Below are 20,359 nucleotides of genomic sequence, written 5' to 3' on the forward strand. Positions count from 1 at the left end.
CCTGGAACTAGTCAAATTAAACTCTGGTCATTCTATTCTTACCTGGAAACACCGCATTGCTCCCTACTTTCACACCTCATCCTTGACTCAGATACTTTGCTTTCATTGAATAGGCTGTGTTTTCCCATTGCTATGTCTTTGTCCAGCCCTGCCCCTCTGTCTGGAATCCCTTTATCATGCTGATCACCCAGTCTCTTCTGGGAGGAATCATCATATCACTGAACTTACAGCATCTTTCATTAATCCCATACTAAAAACAATTTTGCCTTATTTAAGCAAAGTATGCAATGCTTTAAAATCTTTTTAAGTATTTCAAAGTTTTAAAATTTAGTACTGAAAAAATATAAAATATGTTTTTCCTTTAGTCTTAATTCCAAAGAATATAAGCGAAAGAAGAGCCAGACACAGGATCATGTGGGAGAGGTAGATTTGAACTGAATCATTGAAGTTCAGTACCAGAAGGTGGCACACTTTTCCCACTTAAATGCATTCCTTTACTTTGAGGACTCCCTGATATAAATAAGATGCAAAAAAAAAAAAAAAAAAAAAATCCTAGTTGGGCTTCCCTGGTGGCACAGTGGTTGAGAGTCTGCCTGCCGATGCAGGGGATGCGGGTTCGTGCCCCAGTCCGGGAAGATCCCACGTGCCGCGGAGCAGCTGGGCCCATGAGCCATAGCCGCTGAGCCTGCGCTTCCGGAGCCTGTGCTCTGCAACGGGAGAGGCCACAGCAGTGACAGGCCCGCGTACCACAAAAAAAAAAAAAAAAAAAAAAAAAAAAAAAATCCTAGTTATGCCCATTTTCTTTAGCGGTTTGAAACTCTTTGCCAAGCATACGCAGGAAACTCACTGCTGAAATGGTTTAAAGATCTAGCGGTGAAGTCAATTTCTTAAGAGAAATGACTAAGGAGATATCTCAACCTAGCTGAGCTGTAATTGCATAGGAATGGGGTCTAAACTAATTCATACAGGATGGTCTCAGACGTTTCCTTATTAGGTTTGAGATCACTGACTCAGGAAATGTCTAAATTTAAGGCTTTTCTGTATGTTTCCTAAATTTGTGTTACATTTTGTGTAATGTGTGATGGATTAGCTCCATCAAAGATTTCATATCATGCAAATGGAAAGAAAGGTTTCATTTCCTTAAATGTGTGGCAACCAGGTATGTGCTATGTATGTTCAGGAAGGAAAAGGTAAACTAAGGTAAAGGAAGGGAGAGGATGTAGGGAGGAAGGGAGAAAAAACACTAGGTGTTGAAGAAAGATGGGTTAAGTCATGAGAAGGCTGGGCCTGGGAACCTCATGCCTGAGATGTGGGCAAGGTCTGAGGGGACAGGACACAAACATATGGATTGGAATAATATTGTTAAAATTACCACACTACACAAGGCAATCTTCAGACCCAATGCAATTCCTATCAAAATACCAAGGACAGGGACTTCCCTGTGGTCCAGTGGTTAAGACTCTGTGCTTCCACTACAGGGGGCATGGGTTTGATCCCTGGTCAGGGAACTAAGATCCTGCATGCCATGTGGCACCACCAAAACAAAACAAAACAAAACAAAACAACAACCTCCCTCAAAAAAAACCCCAACCAACCAACCAAGGACATTAGTCACAGAACTAGAACAAAAATGTAAAAATTTGTATGGAAACACAAAAGACCCAGAATTGCCAAAACAATCCTGAGGAAAAAGAGCAAAGCTGGAGGCATAACCTTTCCAGACTTCAGACTATACTACAAAGCTACAGTAATCAAAATAGTGTGATACTGTCATGAAAACACACAAACAGATTAAGGGAACAGAATACAGAGTCCAGAGATAAACCCACACACCTATGCTCAATTAACCTATGACAAAGGAGGTAAGAATATATGATGGAGAAAAGACAGTCTCTTCAACAAGTGGTGGTGTGAAAGCTGGACAGCTTATCTATCAACCAATGAAATTAGAACTCCCTCACACCATGTACAAAGATAAACTCAAAATGGTTTAAGGATCTAAATATAAGAAACGATGCCATAAAACTCCTAGAAGAGAACATAGGTAAAACATTCTCTGACATAAATCATAGCAATGTTTTCTTAGGTCAGTCTACCAAGGCAATAGAAATAAAAGCAAAAATAAACAAATGGGACCTAATCAAATGTAAAAGCTTATGCACAGCAGAGGAAACCATCAATGAAAGGACAACCTACGAATGGGAGAAAATATTTGCAAATGATATGACTGATAAGGGGTTAATATCCAACATATATAAAGAGCTCATAAAACTCAACATCAAAAAAACCCCAAACAACCTGATTAAAAAATGGACAGAAGACCTGAATAGATGTTTTTCCAAAGAAGATATACAGATGGCCAAGAGGCACATGAAAAGGTGCTCAACGTTGCTAATCATCAGAGAAATGCAAATCAAAACCACAATGAGATACCACCTCACACTTGTCAGAATGGCTATCATCAAGAACACAAATAACAAATACTGGAGGGAATGTATAAAAGGGAACCCTCGTACACTATTGGTGGGAATGTAAATTAGTGCAGCCACAGTGGGAAACAGTATGACAGTTTCTCAAAAAACTAAAAATAGAACTACCATACGACCCAGCAATTCCACTCTTGGGTATATATATATATGAAAAAAATGAAAACACTAATTTGAAAAGATAAATGCACCCCAATGTTCAAAGCAGCATTATTTACAGTTGCCAAGATATGGAAACAGCCCAAGTGCCCATCAACAGATGAATGGATAAAAAAGACATGGTATATATATATATATATATATATATATATATATATATATATATACAATGGAATACTACTCAGCCATAAAAAATGAAATCTTGCCATTTGCAACAACATGGATGGACTTGGAGGGTATCATGCTAAGTGAAGTAAGTCAGACAGAGAAAGACAAATACTGTATGATATGACTTATATGTGGAATCTAAACAATAAACTAGTGAATATAACAAAGAAACAAACTTACAGAGAACAGACTAGTGGTTACCAGAGGGGAGAGGAAGGGGGGAGGGGCAAGACAGGGGTAGGGGATTAAAATGTACAAACTATTAAGTATAAAATAAACTACAAGGATATATTGTACAACATAGGGAATATAGCCAATATTTTATAATAACTATAAATGGAGTATAAGCTTTAAAAACTGTGAATCACTATGTTGTACACCTGTAACTTACGTAATATTGTACATCAACTATATTGAAAAGTCTGAGGGGACAGATCAGAGGCTCCTGCTAGGTTCTGCTGTGATCGGCACAAAGTTGTCCCAGATGATCCCGTACAATCCTGTGTACTGGGGAGGAGGTTTGAGGGTTTCCCCTAGAGTGGCCATAACCCCACCCTGCTTCTGCCAGCAAGTGGGGTACTTTCTCCTTAACTTATGTAACCTTTCTTAATCTGCACTGTCCAGGGAAATCATGACAATCTACATAGAAAGATCAGGTTCAAACTCATATTGAACCATAGTTCTTTATTAACTTGAAGTTGCTGCTGTAATTTGAATATCAGCAGAGAGAATTTGTTGGCATTGTTTTTCCGCTCTGTGAGGACATTCTAGTCAAAAGGAAAAGCAGTCTGTACAAGGGTGTGGTGATTATGAATATCATTTAAGTCATGATTTTAACCTCTAATAGTGCCACATTTATTGACCATCTTCCATATGTCTAACACTAGAATTAAGGTATGTATGTAGATGCTACACAAAGACAAATTTTTGGCTTGATCAAACACTGAGTGCCTATGGCATATTCCTTACATTAGCTTTTGTGTTCTTCATCACAACCCAAAAGAGTTGGTGGTATTATCACCATCTTAGATTAGAAAACAGGTTCAGAGATGAGTTTGAATTCAGACTCAGGTCTGTCTTACTCCAAAGTCCATGCCCACAGGATGGCAGGGGCTGCCTCAGGTCTCAGAGAAAAGTCTTTCACTGGAGGCGTTCAAGCCTGTAAACTGGCTATACTACCTGGTCATAAATAAAGGGAAGCCCTCAGGGAGGACTTACACGCTGGTCTTTTCCCTTCGGTTTTCTTTCCTTGGCAAGCAACTGACAGATTTCTGACAGAATCTTAACTGAATTTTTTTTTTTTTTCGGTACGTGGGCCTCTCACTGTTGTGGCCTCTCCCGTTGCGAAGCACAGGCTCCGGACGCGCAGGCTCGGCAGCCATGGCTCATGGGCCCAGCTGCTCCGCGGCATGTGGGATCCTCCCGGACCGGGGCACGAACCCGTGTTCCCCACAGCGGCAGGTGGACTCCCAACCACTGCGCCACCAGAGAAGCCCCTTAACTGAAAATTTAAAGTATAAACAACATTCTAAAGTTAAAGATATGATTTTTATTGAACATGTATAAGATTCACCTTTACATTACTCAAATATTTTACAATAAAAAAATTTGGCAAAGAAAAGGAAAAAATTTCCTGGATTAATAGCTGGGAGGTTAAAATAAAGAAATATATAAATATGAAGGTCATTCTCCATGTATTAGAGATTAGAATACTAATGGAATCACTTCAATAAAAAATTTTTCATAAACATTTACATGATTACCCACAACTGTATCAATTTCCAGAGGACCAAATAAATGCCTAAGAGGAAGGTGATCCCCCAAGTAAGATGTATTTCCAAAAAAACAAACTGAATATACCGTAAATGTCTTCCTGTATGTGGGATTTGGTCAATGAATATCAGCAAGAGAATTCATTGTTATATGCATAAAAGGAACATAAACATTTGTAAATGTGGAGTTTGTTGTCCCCATAAATAAAAAATTTTGCCAGTTTTGTCATATGGAGAGTAGCTAGAGACCACCCACATGACCATTTAAAATATACTGTGTATATACTATCTTCTGAAAAGTCACATATATAAGGGAATAAGGCCTTTATATCTAAAGCAGTCTTAAAACAGGTTAATATAGGCATGTTTCATCCTTTGTATTTTTAGACTTCATCTTCTTTAACATCTCAGCTATTAAGACTATGTACAGTACCTAAGCCAACACATGGGTAACGGCACAACACAATTTCAACTACAGTACTAGGTTACATTAACATGACATACCATCCAAGAGAACTGACCAAGCATAATTTCTGAACTGCCCCAGTTAAAGGTCTGTTAAAATAAAATGCAACCCTGTCATATAAGCCCAGTATCTTTTAGAGCATTATCATATATAATGGAAGCCTAACACTTCAGAGAACTTCAACGAAGTATTTAATAATACCATCAGCTTGAACTTGTAAGGTAGTCTAGTTAGCATGGAAATCTTAAATTCTAAAAATACTTCTGGATGTTTTAATATATTAAAACTCATTGATACCTGAATGTGTGGGTGACTGGAGGCTAGTAGGAGATTTTTTTCCCTTCTAGCAACAAATGGGCTAAGTGGTGGACCTCTGTGGCTCACGGTTTCCATTTAAAAAACCAAAAAGCACATATACAGAAGAATCTAGTTAGGACATCATTACTCTGATAGTATTTTGCTGAAATGGGTTGGTGGACTTTAGGATTCTTGGCCAAGACTTTCTCAGATTATAAGTACCAGTCCAAATTAGTTGTCTGTATACAGAAGCCTTCACCACCACCATCGCAAAGGGGGAGTCAACCATCAGAGTGTAAATTAATGGCCCAGGGCCTTCTCTGCCCTCTGCTACCCTTCACATCCTCTCTAGTCTTGGTCACCAGCACAAGTCACAGGAAGTGGGCTCCTGACTGGTCTCTGTGTTTCCCCCAAACAAGGTATTTAAGACACTTCATTATCTGATCAGAAATACTTAGCTTTAAAAATACCATCAATCTTTTTCTCTAGGGTAAGATTAGAAAAAGAAAATGTTATATATCTGCAAATTCTCCAGGACTAGGTGATTTAAAATTCGACTTTAATATTAAAAAAATAAAATATTTAATATTTAAAAGTTGAAAATTTATTAAGATTTAATTTTTCAGATTTATTTTTGAAACTCAAAATGGAACCAAAAGTAGACTTGGTATTTAATAAGCAGATTTTTTTCAATAGCTATATGGTTAAGATATTACTAGTATATACTCTAAGAAAAACTAGAAAGTAAGACACTTAGGTCCTTTAACAAATATTTTCAAGGACTGTAATGAAATCTGATTGCAAAGTATTATGATAGAACACAAAATAGAATAAAATAAATCCAGACTTTCACTGAAGAAAGCGGACACTGTCATCTTTTTTCTTCCTAATGTTTCTACTTATCAAAACATATGTTATACTTACTAGTACCTTAAGCAAGATGTATCTGGTGGCTGCTCAAATTGTAAAGGCACGATTTTCAAAATCTCTCCACATTTTGTTCTTAAAAAATAATGCTATATCATCTTAAATACCAAGAGCCAGTCTTGTATAAAGGTATTGGGCCAAGGGCAGCCAAGGATGAGTAAGATGTGGGCAGTGCCCTAATCACAGCATCTTTTACATATCTGAAAAATGTCCTCACTGAACCTAACTTACAATCTAGTTTTTATTATCACTTTCAAAACTGCAAAATCATCTGCAGAAGTGCCAATAAAAAACATAGCCTAGAAATAATACTTTGAAAATAGAAAAATATGTTTTTAAGACGTCATAATAAATATCTCTCTAAACAATATCTTCACATCTCTATTAAAAACTTTCTTTGATTGTTTTTTTCTTCCCATGATATATAACGAATGGATCAATTCACCTGTTTATTCGCAGATGGCATGTCTTTACCATTAAGGTAATATTTTCCTTGGTTAGACTAAAATGTTCAGGTCAATTTTTTTTCTTCAAAACAAATCTTAAAAAATAAAAAAGCATGACTAATGAGTCAGAAAATCCTATCTTCCGACAGTCAAGATATTCTAAAACGGGGTGTTATCTCTTTAAAAAAATATCAGAATCTATTTATAAAAGTAGTATTGAATTAATTTGGAATACCCAATCCTTGAAATATTAAAAAAAAAACCCTAACATGAACTATTCAAAAATTTTCAAACCTCTAAATCTGGATATTAAAAATAAATTAAAAAAAATAATATATTTTTCCTTCTGACTTTGCCAACATGGAAATATTAGACCAAAGTAATTCTAACACAGCACATTTTTGGACATGGTTTTGAAAGTAAGGACTGGGAATGACTGGTTCTACAGAATCAATATTTTTCTTCAGTGACTGAGTGATTCCAAGAAAATTAAGATCTTTCCATACAGACACTGTCATGTAAGACCAGAAAAACTCTTAAGGTTTATCTGCTGTGCTATTTAACTGGATCCAGATCAGATATTCTTATTTTAAAAGCTCTATTTGATGTATGTTATATTCTATTCTTGCCTCAAAATAACTAATTTCTGATACAGTAAAGAAGAAAACAGAAAACCATGGGTCCACGTCAGTGATGTCAAGTGGCTGTCCCCTGTCCTTTATCCACTACCTCCTTGGAATAATTTTCAGTTTCATGTAAGCCTGAACTTACAGAGAAAAGGCAGCTCTGTTTCTGACCATATCACAATTTTCCTCCTGTTGTTCTAAATTTTGACTCCTGAAACCATCAGATATTATTCTGTTAACAGAGCTCTTACATTAGGGTGTCTTATGGTAGCCTAACAATATGGAGTCTTAAACTTCGGTCTCTCATATAGTGCTAGTGGGAGTTCTGTAGCTCATCTAATATTAACAAGTAATGATACATACTGCATAATAATAGCATTATACCCATTCACATATCTCAGACTTAAATAACTCACATTTGTTATTCAATTTATGACTAATACATTTAGAATTAAGCATTTTACATGTTTAAAATGTAGTATAACACCTTCCCAAATCACGAACACCCACATTTTATATCAAATATTGCATCAAAAAGAGTGAATGAACTTAGTACAATACCGTGATAGTATAATATGGAAGATTTCCTTCACAGGAATTATATCTATTCTTGGCAAAGCTTATAGAGTTTAAATTATTTTCACTTATTGTCTCTCAAACATAAAATTAAAAAATTAGAGCCCAAATCAGTCAAGCACTTCTGTCACACGTTTTACACTTCAACATTAAAATTATACTCAGATGTATAGTGCTGTTTTTCCCACTGGATGTTTTGAAAAAAAAAAAGAAGGCTTTTCATTATTATGTGCAGTGACAACAGAAGCTGTGTACCTATAAGCACACGCAGCACACTGCCCTGATACTACCATTCCGATGTTCCCTGTGGGTGGGTGAGAAGGGAGAGTGGTGGGCACCTTCAGAGAAGAAATCAGTGTTGGCTTTCCTCTTGATAGATGAACATGCCGCATTTTTTTTAATAGGTTCACTTTCTCATAAGTGCTTGAATAAAGTGCCTTGACAGCTCAACTGACCACATCTTAAACCCCTAGGGAAGCTTCAGTTCACCAGCTTGATTTCTAGCGTTTGATCACAACTTGTTCATAAGCTCCAGACCCCACCCTAAAAGTAGGGAAAAAACAAAACAAAACTTCAAACTTGTGAGCTGTAGTGTTTGAGATTGTTCCACTTAATTTTGTCCCCAAAGAGATAGTGCATTAGGCATTTTCTACTTGATTTGATATCCACAAGGTTTATATTAGATATCACAGAGAGAAAGTACTTGAAGTATTGAATGTTTATAATTGATACACTGGGATTAGTCTAGTCCCTGATCACCTCATACTTATTCCCACAGTAATCTAGTAATGTTTCCAAATTCTTAACTATCAACACACTGTGGCAAACATGTTTATATGTAAATCCAGGAGCATATATTGACTCTAGCAGTTCAGGTCTTGCGCTGACTTAATGGATGATAGTTTTTAGTTGCATTAGTATTGTGGCGTCTTAACGTACTTAACAAGGAAGCGCAAAAATTATTTTAGTCAAATGCAAATGCCTTTATAGGTGGTCAGTATTGTAAATTATATCTATGCTAATGCAGATTAAAAGGGAAAATGATCTTGAAGAGGGCTTTATTTCTTCACGAGCATGGTTTGTCAGACTGCTGGCTGTCCTCCCACATCTACTCTCCCCTTTTCCATGGTTTTAGCTAGGGACAGCCTGCTTGGTTAAAGACCACATTTCCTGAACTCCTTTGTCTACAGGTGTGGCCTTGTGACTAAGTTTCACCCCCAGGGAACGTGAATGGAGATATGCCAACTTCTGCCTCACTTGCTTTAAAGGGACATTGCTTGCCTCGGACTGGTAGCCATTTTGATAACACAGGTAAGGAGGATGGTAAAGGACAAAATGGAGGTACCTGCACCAGTGAATCATTTCTGGGGCAAAGCTGTCCCTCCAGGCTGGCCATTTTATTTTTGGGTCTCCTTATTATAGCAGCTTAGCCTTTGCCCTAATATGCCAGGTACTAACTGACCTCTATTAATGAAATATGGAGAATACTAAAAGACTTAAAATTTGCAAGCTTTGTGAATAAAGTACTTAGAAATACTTAAATTAAGTAAAGACCTCAACAATAGGCTTTTCTTTTTTCTATTGTTGATTCACCTGGCACCTTGGCCTTACGTTATAATGGAATGAACACATGTTCCGTCTATTGTTTCTTGGTCTGGGAGGATAAGGTTTTTGTTTTTGTTTTTCTGGTGCTGAAGGAAAGTGCAGCGTTTATTGCAGTACACCACGTAAGGAGTCCAGGGCAGGTAGTGCCCCAAACATCCAAACTGGGAATTTCCTGGCACTCCAGTGGTTAGGACTCCGTGCTTTCACTGCCAAGGGCGCGGGTTCAATTTCAATCCCTGGTTGTGGAACTAATACCCTGCAAGCCTTGCAGCACGGCAAAAAAAAAACCAACCAACCAAACAAACAAAAAAAACACCAAACCAAACCAAAAAAAAACCCCGGACTCCCCTGATAAAGGTTTTCTATGAGCCTATAAACACAGTGTCTTTTTGAGGGAGCTGGATTTATTTTTGGATGAGGATCATTCTACCCTTTCACTGACCCCTCCTGAGTGATAAGGAGGAAAGCTAAAGTGGTATTGCATGGTGGGAGGGTATTACTGCTTAAAGTTATCACCAGGCGCCTATCTCCTCATTTGTCAAGATGCCAGGGACTACTACCTGACATTTCACTCTGAGTATGCCAGAGATCAGTAAGACCAGAAGCAACCACCATGACTGGTCTCTCCCCTTAATGGAATTTTAAGGGGAAATTCTAAAAAATGGAAGTAAGGTAGTAGTTACTAGTCCACCAGGACTGAATTGGAATTCTCAGTTGATTGCTCAGAGACTTCTGTTCTTAAAGATTCATTCTAAAGAAGAAATAGAAACATCCTCAACAGAATACCAGTGAACACTCTTTCACAGCTGCAGATAATCAGAATTTGAAGGAACCTTGGTGAGCACCACTGCACATAGGCTTTTAGATGCCCTAAAATGGTTCTGCTTCGGGCAGTGATGGAGTGACAGGAACCAGACTTTCGCTCCTACTTCAAATAACTAGAAAACTGGATAGACTATATGAAACAACAGTTTTCACACACTGGACAACAGGCAGCATGGGACTGGCCCTGGGATAAGGGAAAGAAAGAAAGAAAAGCCAGACAAACTGCCTCAGCTTGCTGCCTAAAGCCATCTCCTTCTGGACCCTCCCAGCCTACAGCACAGGGAGGGAGGACCCAGATACAGCTAGGTGGTCTCTGTCAGTGGAGGACTCAGGTCAGAGCTCAGGGATGCAGGAGCTACAATTTGTAAGTCCGGGGTACCAGAAGGAGTGGAGAAAAATAATGGCTGCAGAATTTCCAATTTTGATGAAAATTTTAAACCCACAGATTCAAGAAAAGCTCAATGAACCCTAAGCAGAATAAACACAAAGAAAAACACGCCAAGGCACATCATAAGCAAACTGCTAAAAACCAGAGATAAAGAGAAAAGCTTAAAAGCAGTCAGAGATGAAAGATAAATCACAGAGGAATAAAAGTAGAAATGAAAGCAGACTACTTGTCAGAAATTAAATGTCCCAAAGGCAAGCAAGGAGGTACATGCAGGGTTCTGTAAGCAGCCCTGAGCTGGCCAGGCTGTATCCACTAGACTTAAAATGGATTACTGCAAACAGTCCTCCCCAAGTCTCTATCACTTGTTGCCCTGTTCTCTTCAATCTCACAGGTTCCCTTTTGGAACTGTGGTTCTTGTGCCTCTTCTGTGCCCTAGGTAAATGATTCTGGTTTCATCCTGTGCTACTAGTTTATCTTACATAATGGATCTAACACTAACACACTAGCTTCTCTGATGAATACCCACTATTTATGGAGGGCCTATGTGTACAAGTACTTGCTGGACAGTTCAAATTAACTGCCATAAGAACTCTGAAAGACAGACCTTTAATTAGTATATATAAAGTACTTGAGTGTTTACTGCATACCAGATTTTGTCCTAAGCATTACCATGTCTTCCCTCGTTTAATTTTAACACTATTAACTCTTATGAGGTGGGTTCTATTATCATCACTATTTTACAGGTGAGGACACTGAGGCAGAGAGAAGTGAAGTAACTTACCAAAGACACACAGCTAATAAATGGTGGAGCTTGGGACTGAACACAGGCAGCCCACTCCAGAGCGTGTGTTGTTCTCCCAGGGATGCATCTGTCTTTTTGGTAGCAAGTGAGAGATGCAGTATGTCAAGATCATGGCTAAGCCGGGTAATTATGGCTAAGCCAGGAACAGAACCCATATCTGACTCCATGGCCCATCCTCCTTTCACCATGACACATTGTTTCTGACATTCTTCAGCATGTAATATGAATCTACTTCAACCCCTAATTGTCCCTTTAGGCTTTCACGTATTGGGTGATTTTTTTTAACATTCATTTGGAAGGAGGACGGGAGCCAGAATTCTTAACTACATAAATGCCCTTATATCCTAGGTTCTAGATTCTCTCTCAACTAGAAATTATCTTTCTTTTCTCCGAGTAACAACACAAATAGCTAGCATATATTGAGAACCTTTTATGTGCCAGGTACTGTGCTAAGTAACTTTACATAAGTGATCTAAACCTAACCCTCACAAAAATCCTATGAGTTACATAACTTATTTACCATTCCCATTTCACAGGTGAGGAAAATGAGGCTTACAGAGAGTTTACTAACACTGTAAAGTCAATAGTGGAAGAGCTATGACTGGACCCTGAGTAGTCTAATGAGATAGCCCATGCGTTTATTATTTTGGTTCCTTTTGGTTGGAACTGTAGCTTTTGCTGTTTCTCCACCTAAAATAATAATAGCTAGGGCTTACTGAGTATATCATGTCATTTATACTTTATAACAACTCCAGGAAGTAGGCATATGATCACATTTTTAATAGAGTTCAGTTCAACTGAAGTTAAATGATTTACTCCCAAAGTGGTCTGGTTAAGATGTGAACCTGTCTCTTTTAACTCAAAAACACATTTTCTCTACCATACATGTCATTGTCCTTATAAATGTCATTCTTCTACCTAGTTCCCTGCTACTAGTCTTTCCCTGCTCCCATCTACCCTCAAAATTATGGCCAGTTACTTTTCTAAAATGCCAATCTGATAGGTCAGTTCCCTGCTGAAGAATGACCAATGGCTCCCCAGTGTACACAAGAAGGGTAAACATTTTGTTATGGGGACGGAGGCTCTTTACAACCTGTCTTCAAGATACTTCCCAGCCTCATGTCCCACAACTCCATTTCACATGCCCCACCTCCTTAGAAAAACCTGTGTATGGGCATTCTCTAAGTAGGTGATATTATTCATAAACCAGTAAGATAAAATGATTAAGTACAATGAATGGGCTTTAGACTCAAGAGACATGGGTATGACCTTGGTTTTAACACTTACTAGCTTTAAGGCCTTCCTTGGGTAAACTTCCTTAACCTCTTTTTATCTTTGCTTCCTCTTTTAAAAAACTAATAATAGTGTTGAAAGAGGTGAGAATTGAATGAAACATACACACGGTGCTCAGCACATAACTAATAAAAGTTCAATAAGTATTGCCTATACTTATTATATATTCACTACTATATAATTATATATTATAATTATTATGCCTGTTAAGTTCCTTCTATTTGTCCCTACTACCAGGAATATCTGTCTTCCACATACCCCTTCGTAACCGCTCACTTATCTTTTATTCTCCCAAAGACCCTCTTCAAGTGTCAACTTTTCTCTGTCTGAGTAAGGTGCCACCTCAGTTTCCTCTACTCTGTGTTATAGAATTTATCATACTACTATAAAATTTAGCCTGTCTATCTCACCTGCTAGAAAGGGTCAGATAACAAATATCTTAGGAGGGCCACATAGTCTCTGTTATACTGCTCATGGCTCCTACTGTAGCACAAAGCAGCCAATTCAGACAATATGTGTAGACAATACGTAGACAGGTGGGCTGTATTCCAATAAAACTTTGTTTACAGAAATAGGCAGTGAGCCAACAGGGCCCACGGGCTGTAGTTTTCCAAACTCACATGCTAGACTATAATCTAGCTGAGGGTAAGAGCTGGGTCTTTCTTCTTTGCACCCTTAACCACAAGTTGGCCCAATAAATTGTTACTGAATTTAATAAGTGCATAAGTAGATGAAAGTTACAAAAGGTCTAAATTGTGTGACTCCTCTATCCTCCACAGCACAGTTTTATTCCCACCTATCACATCTGAAGGTAGTTAGTTGCTGATGTAGGTGTTTGCTCCTTTGTATCCTTTGGGCCCTGCAATGTGATGGACGCATAGGAGGTACTCAATAAAATGAGTATTGGTAGAAGAAATGAATTAAACATTCTTTCTGGTTTTGAGCATTAGAGAATAAAATAACTGTCTTGGACCAAGGGGGCTCCCTCCCCCTGCAACTCTGATTTAGACTGTCGTTGTGCTGGAATTCTACATAAATACTCCACAGAAATACTGGGTACTGGGTGCACAGGGATCAGGCTGTGGGGAAGCAGTGGAGTGATCAGAATTTCTAAGGTGTCCTCAGCATCTGTGCTCACTATCATCTGCTGCAGTGCTGGGAACCAGAATGCTAAGTTTGGCAGGTGCCTTTTCTTCATCTGAATCTAAATAACTACCAACATGAAAATTAGTTTTCCAAACTTATTTTTCTTAATATGTATGTTCGGCTCTAGTGGGGCGCAGAAAAGAGAGTACAGAAAAGATTAATATCAGTGTCTGCTACTGAGTGGTTGTGTAACTGCTCATAACAGATCACTGATTGAAGATATGATTTTGCTTTGCTGTAAGATATCAGACTAAGAACTCTTTTCTAAATGTCCTTTGTATACTGCAGCTTGCCCAGTGCTCTACCAGTTCTCTACTAATACATTCTAAAAATACATCTAAGGAAATCAACAAATAAACTTATAAAATACAATTTCAAACATACTCAGGATAAGGAAAACTAAGAGCTACACTAAGAGCTGTAATTCTTCTCATGGAACTACGAATATTGTGCTTTCTAGCCTCAATCTAATACAAACTTTGTAACCTTCATCTTCTACTCACGAGCATTTAAAAGAAAAAGTCAGTCTATTCTTTATTTTAGTGAGATACTCTTTGGACTACATACCTGTTTGGAAGATGATGACTGCCAAAGGTTGTACTTCCCCCAGGACCCACAAATAACCTCAGTCCTTCTTCTGCAATATACATTTACAATATTTGTTATAGGTACAATTATTAGATTGTCAAATAATATTCATATTATAATAAATTCACATTTTACATTCAGTTTTGTTAAAGAAATAAAAACTTAAAAAAAGAACTACATACATGTTTTAAAACAGGCAGTTTAAAAGATATCCTAATAGTTACTTCTTGTTAACTTTCTTAAAGCTATTTTTCTTAAAGCCCAGTAAAGAAGACAGCTGTTCCTACAAACTTCCTCAAGCAGGGTTTAATTATTTTTCTTTACAACCAGTTACATAATGAAACTAAGTCCATTGTTAACTGCTCTCTATTCACACTAGCATGAATAATTATAACTTTCAAATTGGTGGCACGTAAATTTTCAGTTTCAGTGAAAATGCTAAGGAGGGAATGAGGCATTCTGTTACTCACTATCATTTTAAGATCACCACCTAACCTTCCAAATTGCAATAGTGACTTGAGGTACTCATGCCCAGTTATGACAAAGCAGATGTAGATATCTGTCATAAGGTATATAATCATGGCAGACATTGATGCATAGTTAAAAAATACAATAAAAGCTTTCTTTAAAATTGATATTTTTAAACTAAAGTTAATTCTTTTCCAAATTTAATATCCATTAAACTAAACTATCCAAGAACTAAAAAGTTATCTTCAGATTTTTATGGGTGTGAAATTTATTTTACAAATACTGAACACTCAGTATCATAATGTACTGACTCTTTACTGCTGACCACATTGATTATACAAACCCGGGTCACATACATCCATATATACTTAATGGTTATCTACACACCTTCTGCACTGGAATCTAGGCTGAAGTCTTGACTTTGTAATATTTTCTCCACAATATCATCTGCATCCACTCTGGTGTCATCAACTCGCTTCAGCTGAGATTCTACAGAATCTTGTTTCACTGGGCATCTTTGAAAATAATTTTTAAAAATTTCCTTTTTTATTATGTTATGAAAAAAAAGTGTTTTCTTTTTCTTTTTTCCATTTAAACTGAGACCAAAATGATACCTGTTGAGTGTTTCCGAAGCTGTATCTTCTTTATCAGCTGTATCAAGACTTGGTCCAGCTATCTTTTGCTCAATTTCATCACATGGCTCTAGAATACTTTCAATTCCTGTTGATGTACTTCCCACTGAGGTATTTCTCCTGTGGCAGAACTCAGAGAAACTAGATGACCGGGAGTGGCAAGAGCTATAGCCTGTCAGAGAAAATCACTCTGGATGTAACACTAGTATCAAACACACTGCAACCAAACATTCTCCTCCCGCACCATAGCAATTCCAAGTCCCTTCAGAGCAATTCAACTTCACTCTTAGTCTCTACCTGATACTTTTGACTGCTGGCTTGCATAGCTTGATGTTCTAGAATGTCCACAGGCACCAAGTTCATCTGGAACAGAGGCACTCTTTGCTGAGAGATCTGCAATATGTCATAACATAATGTTACTATTACTGTCAACAAGTCAATGGTCAATTTGTATTCTAATCGACGTATTTTAGAAACTAAGTTCATTATCAAGTTACAGAGTGAAAGAAATCCCTTTAAATCAGTACAATGTAAACAACTGTGCTGCAAGAAATACTGTGCAAAGAACTTAAATACTTCAGTTTACTGAAGTGCTATAGTACTTTTCATAAGATTTAATAGCACTCTATCTTGAATAAAACTATTTCAGTTTTTATATTTAGTATTTCTCTTATAAAAAGGAGTCAGATGGATTTTTATAAATTCTCACAAAATTGCCAGGTTTTTGGGTGGTTTGTGAGGAAATCTTTCCCCAGATCCATCACGACAGTAGACACTTTGTTACTTTTGTGTTAGTGATGCTGGTGCTAAGGCTATAATTTGGACAAATGTCTGTGGTTTAAATCAACACAGCGTGTGATGTAGCACTGAGAATAAGGTTCTTCAGAAATTGATTATAGTATTCAGTTTCAAAGTCAATGTACAAAAAAAGCAGTGTCAAAGCTATTTCTATTATTTTCCTAATAATGTGCATATTCCAGATGCCAATTATGTATTTCCAGAACTAGGCTTTTTCCACAGAATGCAGAAGGGTGACCATTTTCATTAGGGTGAAATATTTGGAAACTAGAACTGTTTTTCACTTAGAGGCAAAAGGAAACCAACTGAGTAACACAGCAATTACAGCAGCAGTTCTATAAATGATATTGAACACAGATGGGCCAACGAATGCTGCCAAATAAGTAAGCTACTGGAGCGACCTGGCCCTTCTGCAAAGGGTTTCTCATTTCTGGACAGACTGTAAGGTACAAATCCAAACCAGCATCCCTAGTCCTGCTTGACAGTGGTCCTAAGCCCAAATGTTTGGCTACAGCAAATTCTGAACTAAAAGAGTTGGTTCATATCAAGAGTTATATACTTTACTCCTAGCATTGGCTCAGATCTTAATTCATCCATTTATTTATTGGTTTTCAAAATGTATTCATTCAATAAGTATTTATTAAGCTCTTACCAGGTCAGTGCCCAATACTGTACAAGATATAGGGGTACAAAATAAATAAGATAAAATATATGCTTCACAGTTTAGAGTAGAAGCAGTTATAATACAACGTGGCAAGTACCAAAATACAAGCACCAAAAAGAAGCTATCAAGAGCTCCAAAGGACAAATGCATTGAACACTACTTGGTAATGAAGGAACAACCTCATAGAGGAGGTTAACTCCAGGTCTTTAACAATGCATAGGAATTTCTCGGCTAGACTAGGCAGGGAAAAGCATGCCTTGCCTGTAGGAAAGCAAACAGTCTGGTAAAGTTGGCATATAGGGTAGTGGTGTAGATGACTGAAGGAAAGAGAGAGATGAGCAGATGCCTGCTAATGAAGGACCTTCTCCTATGGGTTTAAGGAAGGAAATAATTCAATGGCTTTAAGAAAGGGTGTGGCTTGACCAGACTGACATTTTGGGAAGATCACTTTGGCAGCAGGATGAACAGGGGGTGAAGGAGTGAAGATTTTCATAATAATTCAGCTGAGCTATGTTGAGCAGACACAAATGACAGTACTTAATTACTAACTAGAAGTGTGTGCCAGGATAACTGCAACAGAAAATACAGGGGGAAGAGTTAGGAAGACGACGTGCTGGGTATGTGGAATTTGAGACACCTGAGGACACCCATTCACTATTCATGGAATTTCTACTGTGTCCCTGGCCATTATGCTGTTGATACAAAGAAAAATTAAGACCTGATCACGAAGAACTTAGAAGCTTGCTGAGAAAAAAAGATAAACAGATGGGTTTCAGTCTAATGTGACATAAAGTGGACCTTTCCAAAAAGCATTTGGAAATATGTGCCTGTGGTCAGGACGGAGGCCTGGAGGCAACATGAATTTGTAAATCAAACATATTAACTCATATTTACATGATCACATTTACATTTATGTGATAGTTAAATCCCAGGTACAGATGCCATCACCCAGGGAAAGTGAGTGGAGGGAACCAAATCCTGGACAGTATCGATATTTTCACAGGAAGGTGGAAGAAGATAAAGAAGCGTCTGAGAAGCCAGAGAAAAGAGGTGGGAGCCAAGGCAAGAGAAAGCTTCCAGAAAGAATAAATGGCCAATTTATTCAGATGAGAGCAGAAAAAATGCCCACAGGATTTGACAGTCATGTTCTGGGAGACATCATCAGGAGACGGCAGAATGTAGAAGCCAGACCACACATGAGTTTAGGAATAAATGGGCAGTATATTCCTCCTAGAATTTTGGCTATAACTTGCTCCCCTGAGTCTGAGAGAAAGAGGGCGGGGGATGGTGGGGGAAGGAGAGTGCGAGCCTATGGGAGAGCAGTACATGGAGAAGGATGTAGGGCTAATGAGTGTTTGGTTTCCAACATGAGAAAGAATTCATAATATTTAAATACTGAAGACAAGGAGCTAATGCAAGAGTTAAAAGTACACAAAGGATTCACTGATCCCAAATCAGGAAATTTGAGAATCCTTATTACGCATAAGAAATCTAACCTTTGCAATCTGAAAAGTGGTGAAAATGTTAACCACATCACTACACCTTTCTTTTCATTCTTTCAAATAATAACCCTGGTCACATGGCGTGGGAGAAAAAAGGAAGCTCATAAATGCTTTTTCCCCAGCCAACTTCACATTCCCCCACCTGCTTTTAGCTCAGGGAACAGCCTATGACTGGGTGTTTGCCTGGAGAAGTGGCCCCCAAGGTGTGGCCTGGGCCCAGCAGCAGGAACAGCAGCATCACCTGGGAACTTAGTCATGCAGCTTTCAGGCCCCAACCTAGATGTACTTAATCAAAACCTCTGGCTGCAGTGTCAGCAATCTATGGTTTAACAAGCCACCAGGTGATTCTGATGTGCACTAATGTTTGCGAACCAATGAAAGAGGGTATGTGATTCATGGAAGAGAAGCACCACCTGAGAGATGACTGGCAGAAGCTGCTGGGCATGTGGAACGGGAACAATCCTGTCGTGTCCTGTCATTTCTGTGGGGAGTAGAGGCATACAATGGTGGGGGTGGGAGTGTCACTGCAATATTTAGCTTTTAATTGGTCAGAGGATAACACACCCTTTAGACAAAATGAAGCATTGGCTTAAACAAAAATTGCATAATTGAAACTGCTGATAATTATTGGCCCATTTCAAGTTATATATACCCACAGAATTTTAAATCTGGGAGGGACTTTGGGATACTTTTAGGGTAGTACTGTTTCTTACAAACTGAAAAACCAGTAAGCGACACATCCATACCTGCTATCCCAAGATGAATTTTGAGAGTCTCTCCACCTTTTCTATCTTCTTCCAGAGATTCAGATTCACCAGCAATTGGTATAGACGTTGATGTAGAAGGAGGTCTGTAAATAAACATTTCTAAGGGTCAGAACTTGATTTCTGGTGAATCTGAAAGTTCGAAATATTGTTAAGAGATTGGTTGCGTAGTTACTACACAGCCTTAGTAAGGTGCCAGGTGATGTTGCCTCCTTGAGGATGAAAGTGACAAAAATCAACAAATAATGTATGAACATCCTCAAAACCTGAATAACATTCACTGGGGAAAAATGGGTTTTTACACAACAAAAAAAGTGAGACCAGAAAGGGCACTGCTTTGGGAAAAGAGAGGAGGTATGTTCTCAGCAGTGTCGGTGGAGGGCGCTTTGTCAGCTCTACTCTCAGGCCAGGCAGGGATGTTTCTGTGAGACGGAGGTGGTGGCACAAGCCCCTTGGCAGCTGAGGCTGGAGGGAATACCTCATGCCTCCGGCTCCGGTGCCTAAGATCTCTTGTTGGCTCCATTAACTTAAATTATCCATGATTTTATCTTCTTCCTTCTTCCCGGTAAACAGTCCATCTGCCCCAGGGAGAGTCTATAAAGAGCCCCAGTTGTTTAGATTTGATATTTTGGGCTGGATTCTCTGGGAGTAGATGATGGATAGATTTTCACTGGCTCATTCAAGGCTCCCATCTCCACGTAGAAGGTGTGAAGCAGGGAGGGGCAAGATTGAGTTCTAAGAACTTCTTTTTTTTTTTTTTTTTAAGAGGACATCCTTAATCAAATTTTGAGTTGGTTACTGAGAGGAAAATCACATCTTCCTAGAGACTATCCCTTGGCCACCTGAAATAAAACAGGAAGGCGATTGAAGGGGAATCATGAAGTTGATCCATTATGCGGCAATTCTTAAAATCTTACTGTATTAGTTCAATTCAGGCTATTCAGGTCCTTGGGAATATAGA

The 20,359-nt window shown here is 38.3% G+C and overlaps 1 protein-coding gene across 3 annotated transcripts in view; it reads right to left on the bottom strand.

The window, feature by feature from the left end:
- Nucleotides 1–3,477: 3,477 nt before the first annotated feature.
- The window catches only part of EEIG2 (EEIG family member 2), a 108,030-nt gene continuing 91,148 nt past the window's right edge, over nt 3,478–20,359 (bottom strand). Inside the window, exons 6-12 of one of the 3 annotated variants that reach the window (XR_009538855.1) lie at nt 19,381–19,484; nt 15,968–16,063; nt 15,653–15,842; nt 15,426–15,553; nt 14,550–14,619; nt 8,262–8,466; nt 3,478–4,314 (exon numbers count right to left, since the gene is read on the bottom strand). Coding sequence is in view for 2 of the 3 variants with exons in the window: in XM_060139477.1 (XP_059995460.1) it covers nt 8,424–8,466; nt 14,550–14,619; nt 15,426–15,553; nt 15,653–15,842; nt 15,968–16,063; nt 19,381–19,484 (631 nt within the window). In the remaining variant the exon portion in view is untranslated. Of the gene's footprint in view, nt 4,315–6,023; nt 8,467–14,549; nt 14,620–15,425; nt 15,554–15,652; nt 15,843–15,967; nt 16,064–19,380; nt 19,485–20,359 lie in introns of those variants that run through there. The other 2 variants (XM_060139478.1, XM_060139477.1) reach the window with 2 other exon arrangements.

Source organism: Lagenorhynchus albirostris, chromosome 2 (assembly GCF_949774975.1).
Source record: "Lagenorhynchus albirostris chromosome 2, mLagAlb1.1, whole genome shotgun sequence".
Taxonomy (NCBI): Eukaryota; Metazoa; Chordata; class Mammalia; order Artiodactyla; family Delphinidae; genus Lagenorhynchus; species Lagenorhynchus albirostris.